The sequence below is a fragment of the Furipterus horrens genome, unplaced genomic scaffold (assembly GCF_987537825.1).
Source record: "Furipterus horrens unplaced genomic scaffold, mFurHor1.1.pri manual_scaffold_1, whole genome shotgun sequence".
In the NCBI taxonomy this organism is placed as follows: Eukaryota; Metazoa; Chordata; class Mammalia; order Chiroptera; family Furipteridae; genus Furipterus; species Furipterus horrens.
Window position 1 is genome coordinate 10,527,600 of NW_028327171.1, and position 20,470 is coordinate 10,548,069.

At 48.4% G+C, this 20,470-nt stretch overlaps 1 protein-coding gene across 21 annotated transcripts in view; it reads left to right on the top strand.

Moving 5' to 3' along the window:
- PCBP3 (poly(rC) binding protein 3) overlaps positions 1 to 20,470 on the top strand; it is a 203,939-nt gene that overhangs the window by 146,382 nt on the left and 37,087 nt on the right. For 15 of the 21 annotated variants that reach the window (XM_090272226.1, XM_090272236.1, XM_090272217.1 and 12 more), the window contains one exon: positions 13,045 to 13,181. The exons of the other annotated variants lie outside the window; for them this stretch is intronic. In XM_090272226.1, the coding sequence (XP_090128352.1) occupies positions 13,148 to 13,181 (34 nt within the window). In that variant the 5' untranslated portion in view covers positions 13,045 to 13,147. The remainder of the gene's footprint in view (positions 1 to 13,044; positions 13,182 to 20,470) is intronic. 21 annotated transcript variants of the gene reach the window in all.

Genomic DNA, 20,470 nt, shown 5'->3' on the forward strand with positions numbered 1-20,470 from the left:
CCCCAGAAGTAACATAAATACAACAATGCAGGAGCAACTGGCTCTGACCCCTTTGCATTTCTCAGAAGAAGACCATCCTAACATAAAACAGGAGGAGTGCGCGCGCTGGCCCTCTCAGCTGTCTCTGTCCCCACCTGTCTCCAGTGTGCATGTCCTTCCCTGTCATACCGACCTGGGAAGGGAAGACACAGGGCTGGTGTCTCAACAGCATGCTTATCGCTTTTGGCCTTGACTCCTTTGGGAACTGAAAAGGGCATGTGATGGAGTTGGACCTTGCTAGCCTTCTGCAGATGCCCTCTGACCTTGAATGCTTCACATGTTGGTGGTGTGTGCCATGTCTGTAAGACCCCCAGGCTCTATATGAGAGGCAGAAACCACCTGTGATAAAGCAGATTGTCACTCTATGAAGAAGCCTCAGGAAGGTTTCCTGAGCACCTAAAGCTAGAGCTCTTGAAGACACATCTTCATTCTGGCCTAGGTGGAAACCTCGGGGGTCAGGGACTGAGGACCAGCAGGCTGGTGCTGTGACCTGGGGCCGTCCTTTGGCAGAGCTGGTGTAGTGTGCCTGCATGAACAGCACTGGGCTTCCTTTTTTCTGAGTGTCAGCTGCATTATTTTATGAATAGTACAGGGCAGTGGTTCTCCAGAGGGGCCTGAATAATCACCATCACCTGAGAACTTTCTGGTGAGGCAGGTTTTCAGCTACCCCCTGCCCCAGACAGCCTGGTCAGAAACTCTGGGGTGGGGCTAGTCAACTTACCAAACCTTCCAGGTGGTACTGATGGCCATGTAAGTGTGAGAGCCCGTGGCTCAGCCCCACAGGACTGAAAGTGTAGACTATGGTCACGTGGTACTGCTGGTGTATCGGGCGTGTAACCCATCGCTGTGGCGAGACAGAGAGTCCTAGGCCAGTTACTGTGCTCTTGAGTGTGGCCGTCTAATGATCATTAGGGTCAGATATGAGCCAGGGGGAGTGTGTGGTATGGTCTCATGGGTTTTCCATTGCATGTGACCTGGTGTATAGGTTTATCCTGGTCTGACAGGGCTCTGTCCCCTGAGTGTGCAACCCCCACACTCAGGTGTGTGTGTGTGTCGGGGGGGTGCTGTCATTAAAAACAATTCAACAGAATCTAAAAGAGAAAACAAAAACCTGTGTAAAAACATGCTGCTGGGCGAGAGATGGAACCACCAAACAGGAGTCCTGGATGAGTGGGGAAATGGACCTGCAGGGAGATGGTCCTGGTTTTGTTCTATTCTGTTTTGCTTTTGCATAAACTCGGTGTGTATTTAAATCAGGAGAAATAGACTCTTCAAGTAAATGGTGTAGGGCCAGTTAGGTATCTATTAAAAACAAACACCTATTTAGAGCCTTACCTCCCACCAAACACCAGGGTATATGAGACAAAGTGATGAGCTCAAGGATTCACAGGAAACATGTGTCGAGTTTTTTAAATAGTCTTTTTCAGGAAGGGGCACCCCTAGCTAAGCACACATCCTGCAGGCAGCAGCCTGCGATGCCGCACTCACACTCCTGCTCTTGATGGCCCTGTTTGGGCCTAGGGTGAGGAGACCTGGCAGCCAGGCAGCAGAGGCTCAGGGTACAAGCCCACGGTGCTGCAGACCCGTGTGTGCTATGGGGACATGGGTGCTGTGGGGCACAATGGGAGCCGCAGCCCATAGGCCTAAACCTGCAGCTCTGAGAAATGTTGAATGGGAGCAGACTAAGCCTCCAAGATGGCAGTGCCTGAAGGAAACCCGCTCGGGGGAGCTAGGTATGCACGGGACCACATGGAACAGTGTCTACGCAAGCCTTCTGCACAACCTGGGAATCCGCCTCACTGCACATGTGTGTCCACGATGCTTATAAGGGAGAAAGGGGATCCCCTGTGCCCCCCCATAGGATGTGTGGGTTCTGTGTGGGCCTGGAAGTGAGCGGAATGTCCCGTGTGGAGACTTGTGAAGATGGCAGGTCCCACAGCCCCAGCAGGGCATGTCCCCATGCCGACACACACGTACATGTCTTAGAGACTTTGCTCCTCAGCTGATGCTTACTGACAGGACAAGGGTCACGCCTGTAGCCCTGCTCCCACCATGGAGCCCCAAGCAGCAGGGCAGTCAGTAGTACTAGAGAGGCCGATGCAGCACAGGCGCATTTCAGGAATGTTGTTCTGGGTGAAAAAAGCCAGGCTGGAAAGCGGAGACTGCACGAAACCAATCAGCAGCTGAAGGAACCGTGTGACAGCAGCCAGCAGTGCTGTGAGGGGCTGGCCGGGCTGCAGGACAGGCCGCAGCACTTCTCTCTGGGTGTAGAATGTTCTGCATCATGAGCTGATCACATGGGTAAGTGTCTGTGTGAAAATCAACCTGCTCACCTACAATTTGTGCATTTTTCTGCCTGTAAATTAGACCTGAGTTTTAAAATTTAGTCACAGAACATATATACTGTGATATCTATGCAAAACAAGAAGTTAGTGTGTGGTTTATTTGGAGAAAAGTTTCCAGTGCCAGTGATTCCTGCCCTGGGAGGAGTAGAGGAAAATTCATGGTGTCTATCCCTCCATCTGCATGCTTTTCAGAGCCTTTGGGGTCCTGTCTTCCCAGTTACGAGGGGGCTGCTCACCCACCTAGCCAGAGCAATTCTGCCCGCATTTGTTTGGCCTTTTTATTTTGTGCTTTTTACTGGTTTTAAAAAGGATTCTGCTGCTGTTACAATCAAATCTTTTAAAAGCCACTGGTCTAGGTGACTGGGAAATGAACATTTTTACGATCTCAGCTTGAAATTGCCAAAGAACCTCAAGAGTAGTGTCTGGGAATAGCTGGTGTCGGTAGGCGACACCCTGGGTTCCAGAGCTCCCTACCTCAGGTTGGGCTGGGGCGCACGAGGAGGAAGCACGACAGGAACACGGGCCTGCCCCCTGGCTGTGTATACAGTGCCTGCCTCCAGTACAGCTGCCTGGCCGGACTTCCGGAAGCACAGAGAGCCCACCACCTGGCTGGGCTTTCCTGAGCGTCACCACTATCCCCATCCTCGTCCCCCATTTACAGCTGCAGTCAGCGGAGCCCCTGGCCTGTGGTGCTGAGGAACCAGGGAGGCATGCCGGGACACGGTGACTGGCTGACGAGGAAGCCCAGGGCGGTGTGTCATCACGGGCCTGGACTGCTCGCTGCCTGCCCTGCTGGTGGAGTGCTGGGGTTGGCTGTGGGCAGGTCAGTGGAAACCTGTCTTCTGATAAATTTCAGTCCTGCTGAAGCAGAACCCTTGTTTGTAGGAGGACCGGATCCGAAAATGTGGACCCTTGTCTCATTGTCCTGTTGGCTTCGCCGGTGCAGCATCTCTGCCTTTGTGTCTTGTCCAGTGGCAATACTGAGCTCGGCCATCCCCACACTGTCTGTATCTTCCCCCAACACACATACAGATAAAAACAACCAAAGCCATTACAAGTAAATTAAATGCGTTGGCTGCTACACAGTCTTTGGATTAAGGGGCTATCAACAGATTGAAGTCAGGGGATTAAATCTTGTCAGGAGCACCAGACATGCCCCTGCCCCCCACCGGCCTACTCCCCAGTAGCCCATGGTCAGTGCAGTCACTGCTGTGGGAAGGTAGTGGCTCTGCTGTCCACCCCCGCCAGTCTCCTATGCTGAGGCTGCCCCTACCCCTGGAAGCTGCCAGGGTCCCCCAGGTACTCAGGGGTCATCTTCAGCTCTCCCCTCCCTCCCCCAAAGTGAGTCTGTCAGAGAGAGGGAGGGGACAGCCAGGGGTCTCAGGATGTGCTTAGGGCTCCCTCCTATGAGATCCTCAATTGGCTCCCCACAGGAGGGTGGGCTTCCTGAAGGGTCCGACCTGACTACGAGTTCAAACCCCTTAGCACAGTACAGGGCACATGGGGCTAGGTCCACCACTGCCTCCTCCAGGTCCTCTGGCCAGCCCCCCTCCTGCTCTCAGCTTCCCGCTCAGGACAGTGTCAGTACCCCATCCTCAGTGGGCCGGGCAGTCCACTCCCAGCAGGGAACACAGGGGAGGGACTTTTCCCAGCCAGATCCCATGTTTGAGCATGTGTGTGCATTTCTGGAACCTGTCCCTAGGTCACCACCTCCTGCGTCTGCTCACTGGATCTTTGTGGATCTTTGTGGCCCAACACCATCCTCAGGCAGGGCCTAGTACTGGCGCTCTCACCTCCATTTATCCAGGTCACTTTCAAATCGGGGGCCAGGCTCAATTTCCAATTCATGGTATTCTTAGTTTTTTAATCTGATTTTTTGTAGCCATTAGCTGTATTTTAAACTTGATTTTTTTTTTTTTTATAGTTTCTTAACTAAGTTGTCTTGGTTTTATTTTTCCCCCTGAGATTATTTTTAATTTTTACCGCTCTGGTATTGTCTCTACCTTCTTAACCTTTATAAATCTTGCCTATTTTTAAGTAGTTGAATCACTTACTTTTCTTATATTGTTCTTGTTTTTAATCCCCTTAGAGTTTTCCTCACATTTGTTGTCTTTATTTCTCTTTCCTTCCCCCCTCAATTTTCTCTTCCTTCATTTGGGAAGATTCTTAATGGTTTTAGTTGCTTTAGCGCATACCTTTTTTAAAAAAATATTTATTTTTAGCAGATGCCATTTGTCAGTGTTGTAATGATATTATTATTATAATATTACAACACTGAAAGAAACTCATGTCAGCTTATTTCTCTGGCATTGCTGAGAGTATTTGTGATTTTGTCTGTGATGCTGCATGAATCTTGTAAGAACAGGCGCCCATGCATCCAGGAGACTTAACAGCAGGCAGCCAGGGGTCTGGGCTAGTGAAATGGAGCAAATGATATGGTCCCCTCCTGCCCCACTGGGGCTGCACACAAACATAAGTGACCTACAGATTCAATGCCTCTGCCTTGGACAGTTGCACAAGGACAGGCCTGGGAGCAGTGTGGTCTGGCTGGAAGCTCCCGGCCCCTGTGGTCACAGGCTGGACCGCTAGGTCCCAGGCCCTTCTGCCGCACATGGCAGGGTGGGAGGTGAGCCTGGGGCCTGAACCAGGCTGCCTAGGGCTGCTTGTATGTCCCCATCCCGCAGCTCACTGCCTGCCAACAGCCCATCCTCCCAGTGACCGTGGGCAAGCCACTTACTGCCTCTAGCCCCCATGTCTAGTCTGCATACCATGCAGTTGACTGTTCTTTTAGTAGTGTTTCCACATCTCTGTGCCCATGGTACTGCTCTTATTCTGGAGGCGGAGATGACCCTTTTAGGAAAGGGAAGTGAGCCCTCTCTATAAGGAGAACCCCTGTGGCCCCTGAGCTGCCCTGACTTGGGCACATCCCATGAAGACACCAACCAAGGACAGGGTCCCGAGATGGCTGCACAGTACTGGCTAACTCCTGGGAGGGCGGGAGCCCGTGACCGGGCCAGGCCCCTGCCTCCTGCAGTCAGAGTCTCCTCAGGTGAGAGACCCAGTCCATGAGCCTGCCTCACCCCTACCCTCTGGTGCAGTGCTGAGGATGTGCCTGGGGTCCCTGACCCTGACTAGTCAATAAGGATGGGGCACTGCTGCCCTGACCAACCCCACGGGCCCAGACAGTAACTGGCCTCCTTGTGGTTGCTTCTTGTGTGTGAACTCTGGGCTCACTCCACTGCTCAGAGCCCTGCGTCTGGTAGAGGAAGGACAGTTCTGGGCAACTGCTGCTCTGTGTCTCCTGCCAAGGGAGTGGAGGAGCTATGACCTCAGCAGCACTGTACATAGGGCTGGCTCAGGGTGCCCCAGGAGGAGGGATTGAGATGTCTATTCAGGGTGCCACATTAATCAGTGTACAAATCAGTGACAGAAGATAATGAAGAGCTTTGCTCCTATGGGAGCACGATGGTTTAAACACCTGGTGACATGTTCCTAACAGGAAGCCATGCTCGGATCCTACATGGTTGTGGGGAGTAGACTCGGGTGAGGTTGGTCTCTGTACAGGGTCCATGTTGACCAGAGCAGCCCTGCCCCAGCATTTCCTTCATAACTGGCTGGGCTTTCTTTTTCCTTAAAAGTCTCATGTACTCAACTAATCTTAGCCTCTTCGCTTTTTGTGCTATAGCGCGGCCCCCTTTCTTTTGTTATATTTACCTAAAATTCTTCCTGATTGTCACATTTCTCTTGGTATAAATTACCATCTGTGTCCCTTTGTTGTAATAAAAGCTCTATGCCCAACCCTCTCCCCAGTGAAAAACAGTCAAAAGGACACAGACTCAGAATCAATGTTTTGTCTTTTGTGGGGGTGGTAAACGATCTTTACCTTATTTAAGACATTTCTCCTTTCCCTATTTTATCTTATTTTATCATTGGTGGCTGTGAGGTTTTATTAAACGCCTTTCCAGCTGCTGTTGAGAAGCAGAACATGTGTGTTCAGTGGGGATCTAGAGACTGCCTCTGGACTGAGCCCAATCTCCCACTTCCCAGCTGTGACCCCAGCCTTATGTTGGGGGTGAAGTAGGGACGCACCTTCCTTGCAGGGCTGCAGCGAGGAGTGTACCTGGTACACAGGAAATATGATGTCAGCATTAGGTGTTGTTCACTGTTATTTGTACAGTTATTGAGTTTCCCCTTTAATATACTAATGACATGGACAGAATTCCTGATATTAATCACCCATGCGTTCCAAGAATGAAACTCCTTTCGCTATTGTGTTATTATCACTCTTTATACTTGCCGATTCTGTTAGTGTTTGATCGGAATATTAGTTAGAATTTCTGCTGCTCAGAAGCTGGATGTGCTGGGTCACATTACGGGCCTGTGGCTGACTCGGGGTGGGGCCCGTGTGAGAGTGAGTGTGTGAGCAGCCGCTGAGCCTTCCAGCACAGGCCGTGCACCCCAGGGCTTTGCATGGGGGTCTGTGTTGTGTTGTGTTGAGTGTCAGCCATCCTGGTGTCTAGCCTATGACTTTAACCTCCATTTCCTTCATCACTGATGAGATTTGCTGTCTGACATAGTCATCAGCCATTTGGGATGTGGCTGCTCAAGGCTTTGCCCACTTCTCTATGGACAATCTATAAATATGTTCTGAATAGGAGCCCTGAGTGATTAAGTGAAGTGCAAATATCTTTGCCCACTCTGTGGGCTCCTTTTCTCTCTTCTAATGGTGTCTGTTGACAAACAGACCTTAATTGGAAACGCGGTCCATTGTGTCACTGTTTTTGGAACCACTGAGCTGTCATAGCTAAGCGATCTGTTCTTGTCCTCATGTTGAGCCACAGTCTACCTAGAATTTATCTGGGGATGGCATCAGTAGTGCAGGTTTTCATTCTGTACCTGCTGACCCTGCTGACCAGTGCCACTGATTGGAAAGACTCTCTTCTGCTTCCTCACACTGTGTGTGCCTGTCTCTGACTTTATGTTGTGGTCCATCGGACAGTCGTCTGTTCCTGTGCCCCTGTCACACAGACTGAGCTGCCCTCACTTTCTGGTAAATAGGTCTTCTCACTTAGTTCTTTCTCTTAGAAATATCTTGCCTACACTTGGCCTGATGAATTTTTCTCATGCTTTTATTTATTTATTTATTTTTAGAGAGAGAGGAAGGGAAGGAGAAAGAGAGGGAGAGAAACATCAATGTATGGTTGCGTCTTGAGCATCCCCAACTGGGGACCTGGCCTGTAACCAAGGCATGTGCCCTGACTGGGAATCGAACCGGCAACCCTTTGGTTTGCAGGCCAGCACTCAATCCACTGAGCCACACCAGCCAGGGTATATTTTAAAATCAGCTTGGCTGTTGGAGTGAATCTTCATATCAGTTTAGGGAGTGTTAGCATTTTAAACTATTGAATGTTCAAATCCATGAATGTGATGCATTTCTCTAATTCTCAGTCCTTCTTTAATTTCCCCTACTGGTGTTTTATAGGTTTCTACAGAGAGGTTTTACATACCCTGTCTTAGAGTTATCCCAACTCTGTTTTTTTTTTTATTTCGATTCTCAATGAATTGAAATTTAAATATATATTTTTTTCTAGCTTTACTTTTGTAGAGATGTATCATTCTAGTCATCCTGTTAAACCCTTCCCTTCTTATAATTAATTGTAGATTTTTCTGAATCTTATGTGCTGAGTCTTCTCATCTGTACCTGTCTTGCTGGGCTGTCTCTGTATCATGGGGGCACTGACCTGGCAAGGGCCCTCCAAGGCCCTGAAATTTAGGAAGCACAGACCCACAACAGACTATGTATGTCCCCACACAAGAGGTTACAGCAGGGTTTGGGACATCTGTCCGTGGGCGGCCCCCTTCCATGTTGTGCTGCATGCCTGGCCCCCTGTGACAGCTGGGTGGATAACCAGACAGACACCGTTGTCATCAGGTCAGGTCCCGGCCTTGTACTGCCATGGGCTCCGTCAGCACAGTTCTGTTCCTTCTGTTGCTCTCACCACTGGTGTCCATCGAGCTGTACTGACGCAGTCACAGGACCTCAGAAAGCTCAGGTTGCTCATTGACTGGGGCCTGCAGAGCGCCAGGTCAGGCGGGCTCCACACATCTGCCATCTCTGACTCTTCTGCTGCCACCCGCCCACGCCTAGTTTCTTTTCTCCCTGTGGTCTCAGATGTCTGCCAGCAATGGGCTGGGCAATGTCTTCAGTCCAGGGTGAGGACAGGAGGGCGGGGTAGGCAGTGCTTCCCAGTGCGGAGGAAGCATAGGGACCATTCCCCAGCTTTTCCCGCTCAGTGTCTCATTGACCCTGATACCATGAGCAGCTCTCCTTTCCTTCCTTCCAGAAGAGGGACTTTTGGATCCCTGACCTATCTGGAACACATATTTGAGGGCTGAAGTATGGATGGTGGGTTTTCCACCTTCGGAATTGCCAGCTGTCCCAGCCTGCAGTCCGATTTTTCCACCGAACTGAGAGCCACTTGAGGGTGATGGCCGTGCTCCTTTGTCCTGTGCTTGGTGCCAGGCTTCTGGTAATAACTGAGTGTCTTAGTCAAATGTCCCTACCGTGGCTGGCCTCCCACTGTGGCCAGAAGGTCCGTGGGAAGATAGAGTGTGTGCAGACAGACTGAGCACATGCTGTGTGCCGGTGCTGGGCACATGAGCGTATCACCACAAGGGCGGTAGGGGATTGGCCGAGCCAGGATCAGACCCAGGTCTCAGGGAGGCCTGTCCTGTCACCACAGCAGAGCTGTTATTCACCTTGAACACATGGACGCTATATCTGAAACATCTGTTAGAGACACTCTGAGGCGTGTCACACCCTAGACCCCGGGCACTTTCTCAGAGCTAGGACTGGGGAAAGCCCACACCTTGCCAGAAAGGGAAAAGCTCCACACCACTACTGACACAAGGCCAGCATGCTAGAGCCTTTGAACAGGGAGGGAAAGGGGGCAGGCCACTAGCTCCGTGGCCCTATCACATTTGTCTGTGTGCACACAAGTGACAAGCCAGCAGGCTGTGCAGAATGTTCGTTGAAGTCAGGTTGTGTAAACCCTGACTATCTTTTCAATGCTAACCATGACTGGCAAGAGCATTACAGGACAGAACTCCCCTCCCCTCCATAGCCCCAAGGACACAGTCTGCATTGTGAGTCTCTCAAGGAGCAAAAAGCAGCTAATAAGCTCTGTCGGTTTCTGCTGTACTGGCTTCTGCAGCCTGATGGGGCACTGAGCTGTTAAACACAATAAATCAAGTCTGTGCTCATCCCCTGAGGTTCTGATTATACCCACCTCCCCCGACAGCTGAGGCCCAGATATAGCCTTGGACACAGCACAGCTAATGGGAGCCCTGACTGGCACGCACTGAAGCCATGAAGGCCTTGGGTGGCGGTTTGCTGGCAGGACTTTTGCTCCCTTCTCTGGGCAAGAGATCTCATGTTGGAGAGGATGAGCTAGCTAGTGCATTTGCTGTGAGTATGATGCTGCTATAAATCCCAGACAGCTGTAAACTACTTCTATTTTAATATCAAAATCTATTCACTGCTCCCACCCCCAGAAAAAGCCTTAAAATGTGGAAGTTACATGCCACTTTCAGCCATGAGACTCTTTCCTTCAAGTCTGAAACAAATATCATCACTGGTTTTTATATTTGACTAGTATGAAATTACACAGAGTTTACTGTCTGGTGGTCAGGAGCATGAACTCTGGAACCAGCCGGTCATTACTCAGTTCACAGCCCCTCTTTTTCTCATGTGTAAACAGAGATGGCCCTGGCCCTCCTGCCTTAGGACAAAGGGGTTTGCCTGTGTAGCAGCACCTGGGACACGTGCACCATTCATTGCTCCTGCTACTATTACAGTTATACATCTTATTATGACTATTTATTTTACTAGAATTCTGTTGATTTGAATTTTTTTTTAAAAAGAATGGTTAGAAAATTTATTTTATTAGAATTTCACTTAGTATTGGTTAAAGCAGATTTTGCCATTTTAATCATTATAAAAGATCAATGTGATTTTGGTCTGGTCAAAATGGAGTAAGCTACACCTATAAACTAATATCATAGTTAATGGCGAAAGACTAATACTTTATTCCTAAAATCATTAACAAGACAAGGGTGTCCGCTTTCACTACTCTTATTGAACAGCATGCTATAAGTTCTAATGAGTTCAATATTACAAGAAAAGGAAATAAAAGGTATACAGATTTGGAGGGAGGAAATAAGCCTGTCTGTGTTTGCAAATGACATGACTACCTACGTTGAAATTCCACTAAGGCTACAAAAACCTCCTAGAACTATAAGTGAGTTCACTTGTTTAAGAAGGAGAGGCCAATATACAAAGGTCAGTAATATTCTATATGCTATCAATGAATAGTCAGAAACCAGAATTCAAAACACAACACAATTTACAGGACTTCCAAAAGTTATATACTTGCTATGTGTCTAAAAAATATGCACAGAATTTATATGCTGAAAACTATAAAACACTAATGACAGAAATCCAAGAAGACTTAAGTAAGAGACATCCTGCGTGCATAGATTGGGCCCAAATAGATTTATATGTTTAATGCAATTGCTATCAAAATTCCAGCAAGAGTGATTGTAGATATAAACAAAGTGACTTTAAAATTTCCATGAAAACATTTAGGAGCTAGGTAATCCAAGAGAATTTTGAAAAGAATAAAGTTGGAATAATCTGAAGGCACTATGACTCCACAATATCAGAGACATTGTCTCTTGGTGCACAGACAAGCACATACGCAGATGAAATAGAGGATTTACCCATGTAAGTATGGACCACTGATTTTTTGACAGAGTTAATAAAGCAATTTAATACAGAAAGGACAGTCTTTTTAAGAAATGATGTTGAAATAGTTGGATATCTATTATATATACAAAAAATAAAACAATCCCCTCAAGACCTCTTGATTTAAACATCATAGCTTGTATAAAAATTAACTCAAAATGGGTCAAATATCTAAATGTAAAGTGTAAAACAATAAACTATTCAGTAGAAAACTAGGAGAAAGGGTTAGGCACACCTATAAAAGATTAGAGTTTTAAACAAAAGCCATAAAGTATAAAATTGAGAAGTTGCACTTGGTCACAAAACTATTTGGTCAGTGAAACACCCTGTTAAGATCTGAAAAGATAAGTCAAACTCCAGCAAGGTCTGTACCCCCGATATGTAGAGAACTCCACAGTAAGAAAACAGACAATTCAGTTAGAAAATGGACAAAAGTCTGGGACAGACACTTCTCCAAACAGGACAAGTGGGTGGGAAATAGCCATGAATAGGTGTTCACATTCTTTGCTCTTAGGGGAAAGCAAACTAAACCACTGCCAGATCTGACTGCCACCTGTTGATATGGTTGCAGTAAGAATACTGACAGTTGCAAGTGCTGGCACAGGTGCGAGCTCCCAGGACTGTCTGTGGTGGTGGGAATGGAAAATCCTGCGGCTGCTCAGGCACACAGTTTGGCAGTTTTCTATAAAGTTAAGCCTACAATTAACATGCAATTCAGTGATCACAGTCCTGGGTATTTATCACAGAAAAATGAAAACATATTTATATAAAACTGTGCACACCATTGTCCTTGCTGCTTCGTTTGTAATGGATATAAACTGGAATTGACCCAGGTGTCCTTCCTGGTAGCTGGACATACAACACGCAGTGCAACCATACAATGGAATGCTCTGTTATGTCCCACCACTTGGCAGCTCTAGAGAGCATTATTATGTAGAGTGAAAAAAGGCCACTTTGAAGTAATTACATTTGTTTGATTCATGTTATGTGATGTTCTAGAAATGACAAAAGTATAGTGAAGCAGAACGGATCAGTGGTTGCCTGGAGTTTGGGTTCAGGGGAATGAGTGACTTATAAAGGGATAGTATTCAAGAGTCTGTCCCTGGTGGTCCTGCTTGTGCAGGTGATTGGACAAATCTATACATGTGATGCAGTTTTACAGACCCATACATGACAAACACAGGGGTATATAAAAACTGGGGCAGTTTATTAATGGGGTCTTGCGCATGTGTGGCACTGGTTTCGATATAGTCCTGCAGTTATGTTAAGTGAAAGCTGGTGAGGGTACACAGAAACTGTATGATTTCTGCAACTACTCATGGAGCTAAAAGTATTTCAAAGCTGTGCACACACTTATGTATACATACCTTAGAGTTGATACTTATTAAATCTTCAAATATAAAATAAATTGTGTAAGTAGACCAATTAAAAGTGAGAAATTAAGGGAGAATAAATGGTAATGGAAAAATTTAAAACTAAATAATTAATTTTTTTAAAAGTGAGAGTATCAGAGTGGGTAAACAAAGCAAGATCATTCTCCAATGCGAAATACAATGCTATCGGCAGGTTAAAAGTTAAAGGACAGAAAAATGAACACTAGGCAAAAGAAAGCTGGAGTGGCTACATGAATGGTAGAAAGTAGGTTTCAGGACAGGAAAAATGCCCAGGGATAAGGAAGGACATTGCATCAGTAGAAAACAATCAGTTCCCCAAGAGGACATACCAGTCCAAAATGTACATATATATCAAATAACAGAGCTTCAAAATACATGAAACAAAAACTGGTAGAATGGAAAGAAGAAAAGGACAAATTCACAGTTATAGTTGGAGATTTCAACTCTGCTCTCTCGGTAGCTGACGGACCAAGAAGACGGAGAATCCAGATAAAGAAGTTCTGAACAGCACAGCCCACCAGCTAGATCTTACAGGTCGCCCACCAACAAGAGAAGGGCACAACATGGCCTTCATGTGCACACAGGATATTTGCCAAGGTAGGACGTATTCTGTGCAAAAGAATAAAAGCCTAAAGAATTTTAAATGATTGAAATAATAAAAGTATACTTTCTCTCCAGTGTGGAATTAAACTAGAAATCAATAACCAGAGATAACTAGAAATTTTCCAAATTCTTGAAAATTAAAACACACATCTCTAAATAATGTGCCGGTCAAAGAGGAAGTATCAAAAAAATTAATAAATGTTTGAACTCATATACGTAAATTTGTAAGATACAAGTAAATCAGTGCCTCTAGTGAAATTTATAGTATGAAGTACTAACACTAGAAGAGGTCTCCAAACAATCTAAGCTTCCACCATAAGCAACTAAAAGAAAAAAGCGGAGGGGAGAAATAATAACAGAAACCAGTGAAACTGAAAACAGAACTCTAAGCCTTTTCAAATTGGACTAGCTCAAATACAGACAGACAAAAACAGTCCTATATTTTGAGAATTTAGAGGGTATGGCTGTCTTTTGTTTTGTTTTCTGGGGCAGGATTCATTCTTTTTTCTTGGTATTTTCCTGCGGCCTTGATTGCCTTTAACAAGACCTGTGCCTTTACATGTGTTTCCTCCGCCCCCTACTGGGAACTGGTAGATTTGCAAATTAATTGAGTAGGATGGAGAGGAAAGGTCATCTAGCTAGGATGTGGGAACAGGCCCTGTTTTCCACAGAAGGCCCAGGGGTCTCCAGCTGTACCTGGCTAGCTGGGTGATCTGCTTCCCCAGCTGAGTGTGTCTCCCAGAGACCCCCTCCCACTCTAGCACACAGAAGCCCCCAGCAAACCCTCCGTGACCAAGTGTGTGAGTAAGGAGAGCACAAGGAGAAATGGAAATGTAATCTTGACTGTTTCCTGAGTATCTGAGTTTAAAAATGAGATACTGTTCTGATTCAGAATGGTCTGTGAGACCATGGAAATGGAGCTCAGTGCTCATTATATGTATTCGCCTGTATTCGCCCAATCTTTAAATCTTTACTGAATTTGCTCCTGCCTTCCTGTGGGCCTGGAATTATGTGAGGAACTGGGCATTCGGTATTGAATGAAGGAAATAAACATGTCTGCTGCCCACAGTGCAATAGGGCCAGAGCTGTGGAGGCGGACAGGGCCCAGGAAAGATGGGGCACTAGCAGTTAGGGAGTGCAGGTAGAGACCTGGCAGGGACTGCCCTCAGCAGAAGGCCCCAGGCATCAGGCAGGCAGGCAGGAGAGCTCAGTCTGTCACAGGAAGGGAGGCCAGTGGAGCTGGGTGGGATTTGGCGGGGTGGCAGTGGTGAGGGAGGGTACCTATAAGCTTGGGGGCAGCACTCTGGCATGGAAGGAGCCTAGCTTGAACTACATAGGCAATGCAAAGGTACCCAAGGGTGTCAGCAAGGGGAGGACAACCTGATTTGAGGCCCTGAAAGGTCACTGGTGATATAAGGCAAGATGTGTCTCCTTTACAAGTTCCAGTGCAAGAACTGATGGCTACAGAGTGTGACTGTAGAGAGGCCATGTTGTCTGAGCACTGCAGCCAGGACCACACACCCCTCTGCTTGCCCTGGAGGGAATGGCTGCAGAGTCTCAGCGCCTCTCTGGGGCATGCAGGCCCCGCCTTGCAAGGGCTGGCCTTGGCCCCAGCACTTGCAGGGAAGGCTAGAAGTCCTTTTTCCTTTTGTTTGTGATGTTTGGAGGCACCGTCACATTGCCACCACAAACTGGGGCAAAACGACACAGGCTAGTGCAATCCTGAGAGTCACGGGTACACTCTGTATGTCCCCGAACGTTCCATCTACACCCATGGCCCCTGAGCTGTGCAGCACAGCTGACGGCACACAGCATCCTCTCACCAGGTCAGCCCCGTACCGAGGCAGCACACACCTCCCAGTACTGCTGGGCCCCAGAGCGGTCTGTCTCTTCCTGCGCCAGGTTCTCAAGGGACATGTCAGTCGCAGCCCCTGCATGCCCAGTGCCAACACATACTGATTCAGGTGCTGGGGAAACCCCCACGTGCAAGAGCATGTAAGTGCGTATGCAAGTGGGTGAGCGGGTGGGCGAGCTAGTGGCTGAGCGGGTGCTTGGGAGCGCACGTGCGGGTGGCAGAATGTGTGCACGTGCAGGTAGGTGAGTGTGTTCAGCTGGTGATGTGTTGGTAGGTGGGCGTGCACGAGTGCATGAATGGGTGGGTGAGCGTGTGCCTGTGTAAGTGGGGAGTACATGTGCAAGTGAGCGAGTGTGTGGGTGAGTAGGTCCTTGTTTGAGTGTGCATACGTGAACGGGTGAGTAGGGGTGGGGGTGAGTAAGTGCATATATGAGTGTGCACATGTGCAAACGAGGTGAGTGGGAGTGCCTATGTGCTTGGGTGAGTGTGGGTGAATGCATGTGTAAGGGGTGAGTACATGCGTGAGTGGTTGTATGGGAGAGTGGGTTAGTGTGTGAGTGTGTGCATGAGTATGTGGGTGAGTGGATGTGTGTGAGCGTGTGCGTGTGTAAGTGGGGTGGGTGGTTGTGTGTGAGTGGACACGTGTGTGAGTGGGTGGTAGGCGCGCAAAGGAAGGAGATAGGCATTCTGACAGCATCGAAGCCAGGAACTTGGTGAAAATGCTCCCCCCCAGGAGGAACCAGTGATTTTTGCTCTTTGGTATTAATTTTTTTATGACTTCTATGACTTCCCAGAGTATTCAGATAGTTATTTTGTTTAATTATTGTTACTGAGCAAAATGGGGCTTGGTCACGTGGCACCTTGGTGAATGACCCAACAATTAGTGTTGAGATAAGCAGGTCTTTGTTTACAGTATTCCATCCTGGGGGGAAGGGCGGTGCTGGGAGCACTCCTACTCAGAGCCCTGTTCTCCCCCGAGACCCAGCACTTCCCTTGCTCCCCAAAAGGCTATAAGCCAAAACCATGCCCAGAAGTTCCCCATCCCTTATCTGTCAGCTCTCTCCTTCAGGATCTGGGGTACGATGTCATCAGCCTCCGTATTAACAGTCCAGGAAAGCATGTGCCATCTTACACTGGATCACGGCGAAGTCCAGGAAAGGCACAAGTCCTAAGAGAGTTTCCTTTCTGTATGTCCCAAGTCCCAAGAGTCCATACAGAGTCCAGGTCTGCAAGGCAGAGTCCTTGGTGGCTTCGGAGCCAGCTGGAGCGGGCATGATCAGAGCAGCAGCGCGCCTGCTCTCCCACCAGCCCAGGCCGCACAGCCGGATCCTGACTACAAGCTGCATAGCTGCTGCTTCCCACAGGGCTGCTACAGCCTGCTGCCCCATCACGCTCCTCTAGCATGCTCCTTCCATTGTGCTTCTTCTCATGGTGGACGGCAGGGCCCTTCTGCATCCTGTCAAATAGCATTCCTCCTCTTCTTCTTATGGCTCCCCCTATTTTAAATGCTGGCCTGGAGCCCCATACCTCATTGTTATGGAAAGTATCTTAAGTTGTAGCATTGGCCTTTTTACTGAGGTGGCAGCACTCTTCCATTCAGGAAAGGCCCAGCTATCTCCCTGTGATTGATGTGCAAAGTTGCTTAACCTGTATCTTCTGCCCTTTAAGCCCCGGTCCATGGCACAGCTATTATTTAGCTACCAGCCTGCCATAGATATGCAAAGTATCTTAAAAGCTGTACTATTTCCTTTCCCAAAACCGAGAACTCTGGGGACTTTGGGGATCACCCCCCAGCCCATTATATTACCAGAGGAAATATTTGGTCCCATTAATCTGTTGTAAATTGAGAGTTGTCTGGTACAATCTCACTTCACAGCAGCTGCTTTCAAAATAAAGTTTGTATTTGAGGTAACTAGATTCACATGCAGTTGTAAGAAATAATAAATCCCATGCTCCTCAGCTTCCCTCAGTGGTAATATCTAGAATACAACAGTGGGAATATCAGAACCAGGATGTTGACTCCAATACAGACAAGACACAGAGCATTCCATCCCCGAGGGGTCACCATGCTGCCCTTTCACAGCCACAAGTATCTGGTTCCTGTCCACACCCCTCCCCAGCCCCTGGCAACCACTAATCTGTTCTCTATTTCTATGATTTTCTCATTTCAAGAATATTACATAAATGGATTTATACAGTGTGTAACCTTTGAGGATTAACTTCTACTCTTGGCCTAATTCTCAGGAGATTCACCCGGCTGTTGAGTACATAAATAATTTGTTCCATTTTATGGCTGAGTGGTGTTCCATTATGAAAACATCTCCCTCCGCCCTGGGCCATATGGTCACAAGTCTCCCTGTCCCTCCACATCCTTGCCTCCCACAGTCTGCAGTCCCCTCCACCACTCACTGCCCCCTCCCAATTTCTTTGTCAAGGAGGGAAGTAGGCCCTGAGCACCAGGTCAGCTGGTTGTATGGTTTTGGTTCCTGTCACTGGCAACCCACCAGAATCCCTAACAGACAGAGTAGGAAAAAGCTGGGGTGGAAATTAGGATCAGTGGTTCCTCAGTGCCTTCACTCAAGATGAATCTCAACAACCTCAGAATGCTGCTCCCAGGGCCACCTGGGTCTCGTGCATCATGCCCGAAGGGGCCTCACGCCCCATCCAGGTGGCTCCAGTGCCTAGGCCTCCCTGCTCTTGTCACAGCAGGATGCTCATGTGAACAGTGGGGTACAAGGTGGGCACAAGGCGGTCAGGTGAGTAGTACAGGACCACCAGGTGAGCACTGGAGTATCAGGTGGGCAGTGGGCCACCAGGTGAGGCACTAGGTCACCAGCTGAGCGCTGCACCACCAGGTGAGGCACTGGGCCACTAGGTAGGCACTGGGCCACCAGGTGAGCACTGGGGTTTAAGGCAGGGCGGGGCCTCCTTTTCCAGACTGGAATCTCATAGCTGCACTGCTCTCCTAGGACAGGACATCTGCCTGACTGCTGCCCTAGAAGCAGTTCTGGAAAGTAAGGCTGACGGTCTTTCTCAGAGTTTCTCCTGGGAGCCCCCGCGTTCTCCAAGTGCTGCTGCTTGAGGACTCGTTCTGGCCTGTGGCCAACTCCCAGACAGCTTTACATTGGCGGGGGGACGAGGGGGCCTCCCATGACAGCCCTGCTCTGTGGGCCCTCTTCCTGCTCCTCTGGCTCATGTATCTCCTGTCACTGTTACATAATGATTTTTTGGCAGGCATATCCTGTTTATCTATGTCTTTGTAGAGTGGCACACGGCCTGCAGCTCAGTAATTGCCAAGGAAATACTTGTTGAATTAACAGTTATTAATTACCAATTACCTATGAGGCAAATTTCAATCTGCTTCTTGCATTTATATGTTCCTGGGGGAAGGAGCTGGGGTGAGAGCAGTCAGTGCAGGCTCAAGCGCTGGTCTCTGATGCCTGTCTCCTGTGCCACTTCAGGGTTGGCTGTGCCACACGGGATGGCCTGTGCCACAGAGGGGGTGGCTGTGGCACATCCAGTGGGCTGTGCCACGTTGAGGCAGGCTATGTGGCTCCACTGAGCCTCCCAGGAGGGGCCATCAGCAAGCATGCTCAGGTGTCTTCCCCTTACACATGCCTGCCGGGCAGCAGAATTTTCCTGTGCAGTGACAGGGGACTTGGCATCACGTGCACCCTCCCTCCACCTCCTAACTTCACAGAACCAGCCAAGAGTTTTAAGTGAAATTTAAATGAATGTGTTTTACACACGGGGAAAGAATCTGTATATGTGATGATTACAAAGTTTGCATGTCAAATCACCCTTGTACATTTGCTTCCTGAATGTACCTTCCTGGGTCGGCTTCATCTCTGGAGACAGAGTGGTGGCAGGGTCGGGGGAGGTGGAGTATGGGCAGGAAAGCTCCAAGTGGCTGCAGGGCCGGCTCCCAAGAGCTGCTGGGGTCAGCAGCACAGATACCAGTGCCCTTTGTTTTGTTTCCTTTGACTGGAGAAGACTTATTAAGTCACATAAAGCCTGGGGTATCTTTAGAAATTGTAAGGGCTTTCCTCCCCGCCTCTCTCCTGATGCTTCGTTTGCAAAGACATGGCCCAGATAGGATCACGGGAATCTGAGTGCCGGGCTCCCTGCAGACCTAGATCAGAGGGGCTCCTCCAGCCACCGACTGGCTTGCAGAAGGGCCAAGGAGCAGAAAATCTGGTCATTATCGCAGGCAGCCTCAGCACCCCCAACAGGCAGTGTGGAAATGTGGGCATGCCATCTGCTCACCCCAGTGTCGTACCAACGCCTCCCCTTAGTTTCCTAGTGCCCCACAGTCGTCTTTTCCTCTCGCCTTCAAAATGCTGCTCTTGGAAAGGATTTGCAATGGTGTTGAGAGACCCAGTTCTCCCTTTAACTTGCTTTGTGGTTTTGAAGGGCCCATACCTTAGTCTCCCTGCCACATCCTTGTGGCGGTACCTTGAAATAGCTGCACATATTTGTTGCTTTAAGTGCCCCTTGGCCTTGGGGCACAGGTGTGGGAAGAACATTTAAGTACATGGAGATTTCATCTAGACACAAGATTACAATCTCACAAAACCCGCTTCTATTCCCACTAATTATGTCCAACCTGGCATTAGAGGGCAAATCTTTGAAAACCAGGGGGAGCCCTTACAAATAAATGTACCATCTGAAGGCTATTGCTGCCCTGCCAGGAAGTTGACAGTAGCTTCCACCAGAGGATACCTTGGCTCTAGAAATGCTCAGCACAGGAAACCAGGGGGTTTTGGGTTTGGATCATCTCATTACAGATCAAACGGAACTGAGTAGGGTCCTGTGTCTGTCGTTGTATTGCAGCCATATGCCAGCCCACAGGATTGGAAAGAGCCACAGGCTTGAGGAAGCACCTTGGTTATCAGTTCTTCATCTTGGCTTGTGAGAGTGCTGGTCTACTGACCCTGGAAGACCTGGTCTGAGCCAGCCACTGCTGAGTGCTTGCTCTGTGACCCATAGCGAAAGAGCCCTTGTCAAAATTGTCCGCGGCCTTTGTTCTCCCAATTCAGTGTTTACTGCCTTGACCTAGACTCAAAAATAGTGACAGTATGTTGAAATCATTATTATAATTAAACAAGTGGAGGCATGGAAGATAGAAAAAAAAGGACCCAGACAGATTCCCGGAGATGAGAACTGCAGTCTGAGATAAAGAGTATACTGGACAGGAGGAACCACAGACTGGGTATCACAGAGCAAAGGTTAGTAAGCTTGAAGACACGGGGAAAAGGTAGGAGAAAATGAGTAGAGCGTCAGTGAGCTGTGGCACAACTTTAGGCAGCCAGTGTGTGTGTATTTGGAGGCCCTGAAAGTGGGGAGTGGCAGGGGCAGAAAATAAAATTCAAAAAAGCAATGGCCACAATTATCCAAATTTGCTGAAAAGTGTAAGGCACAGACCCAA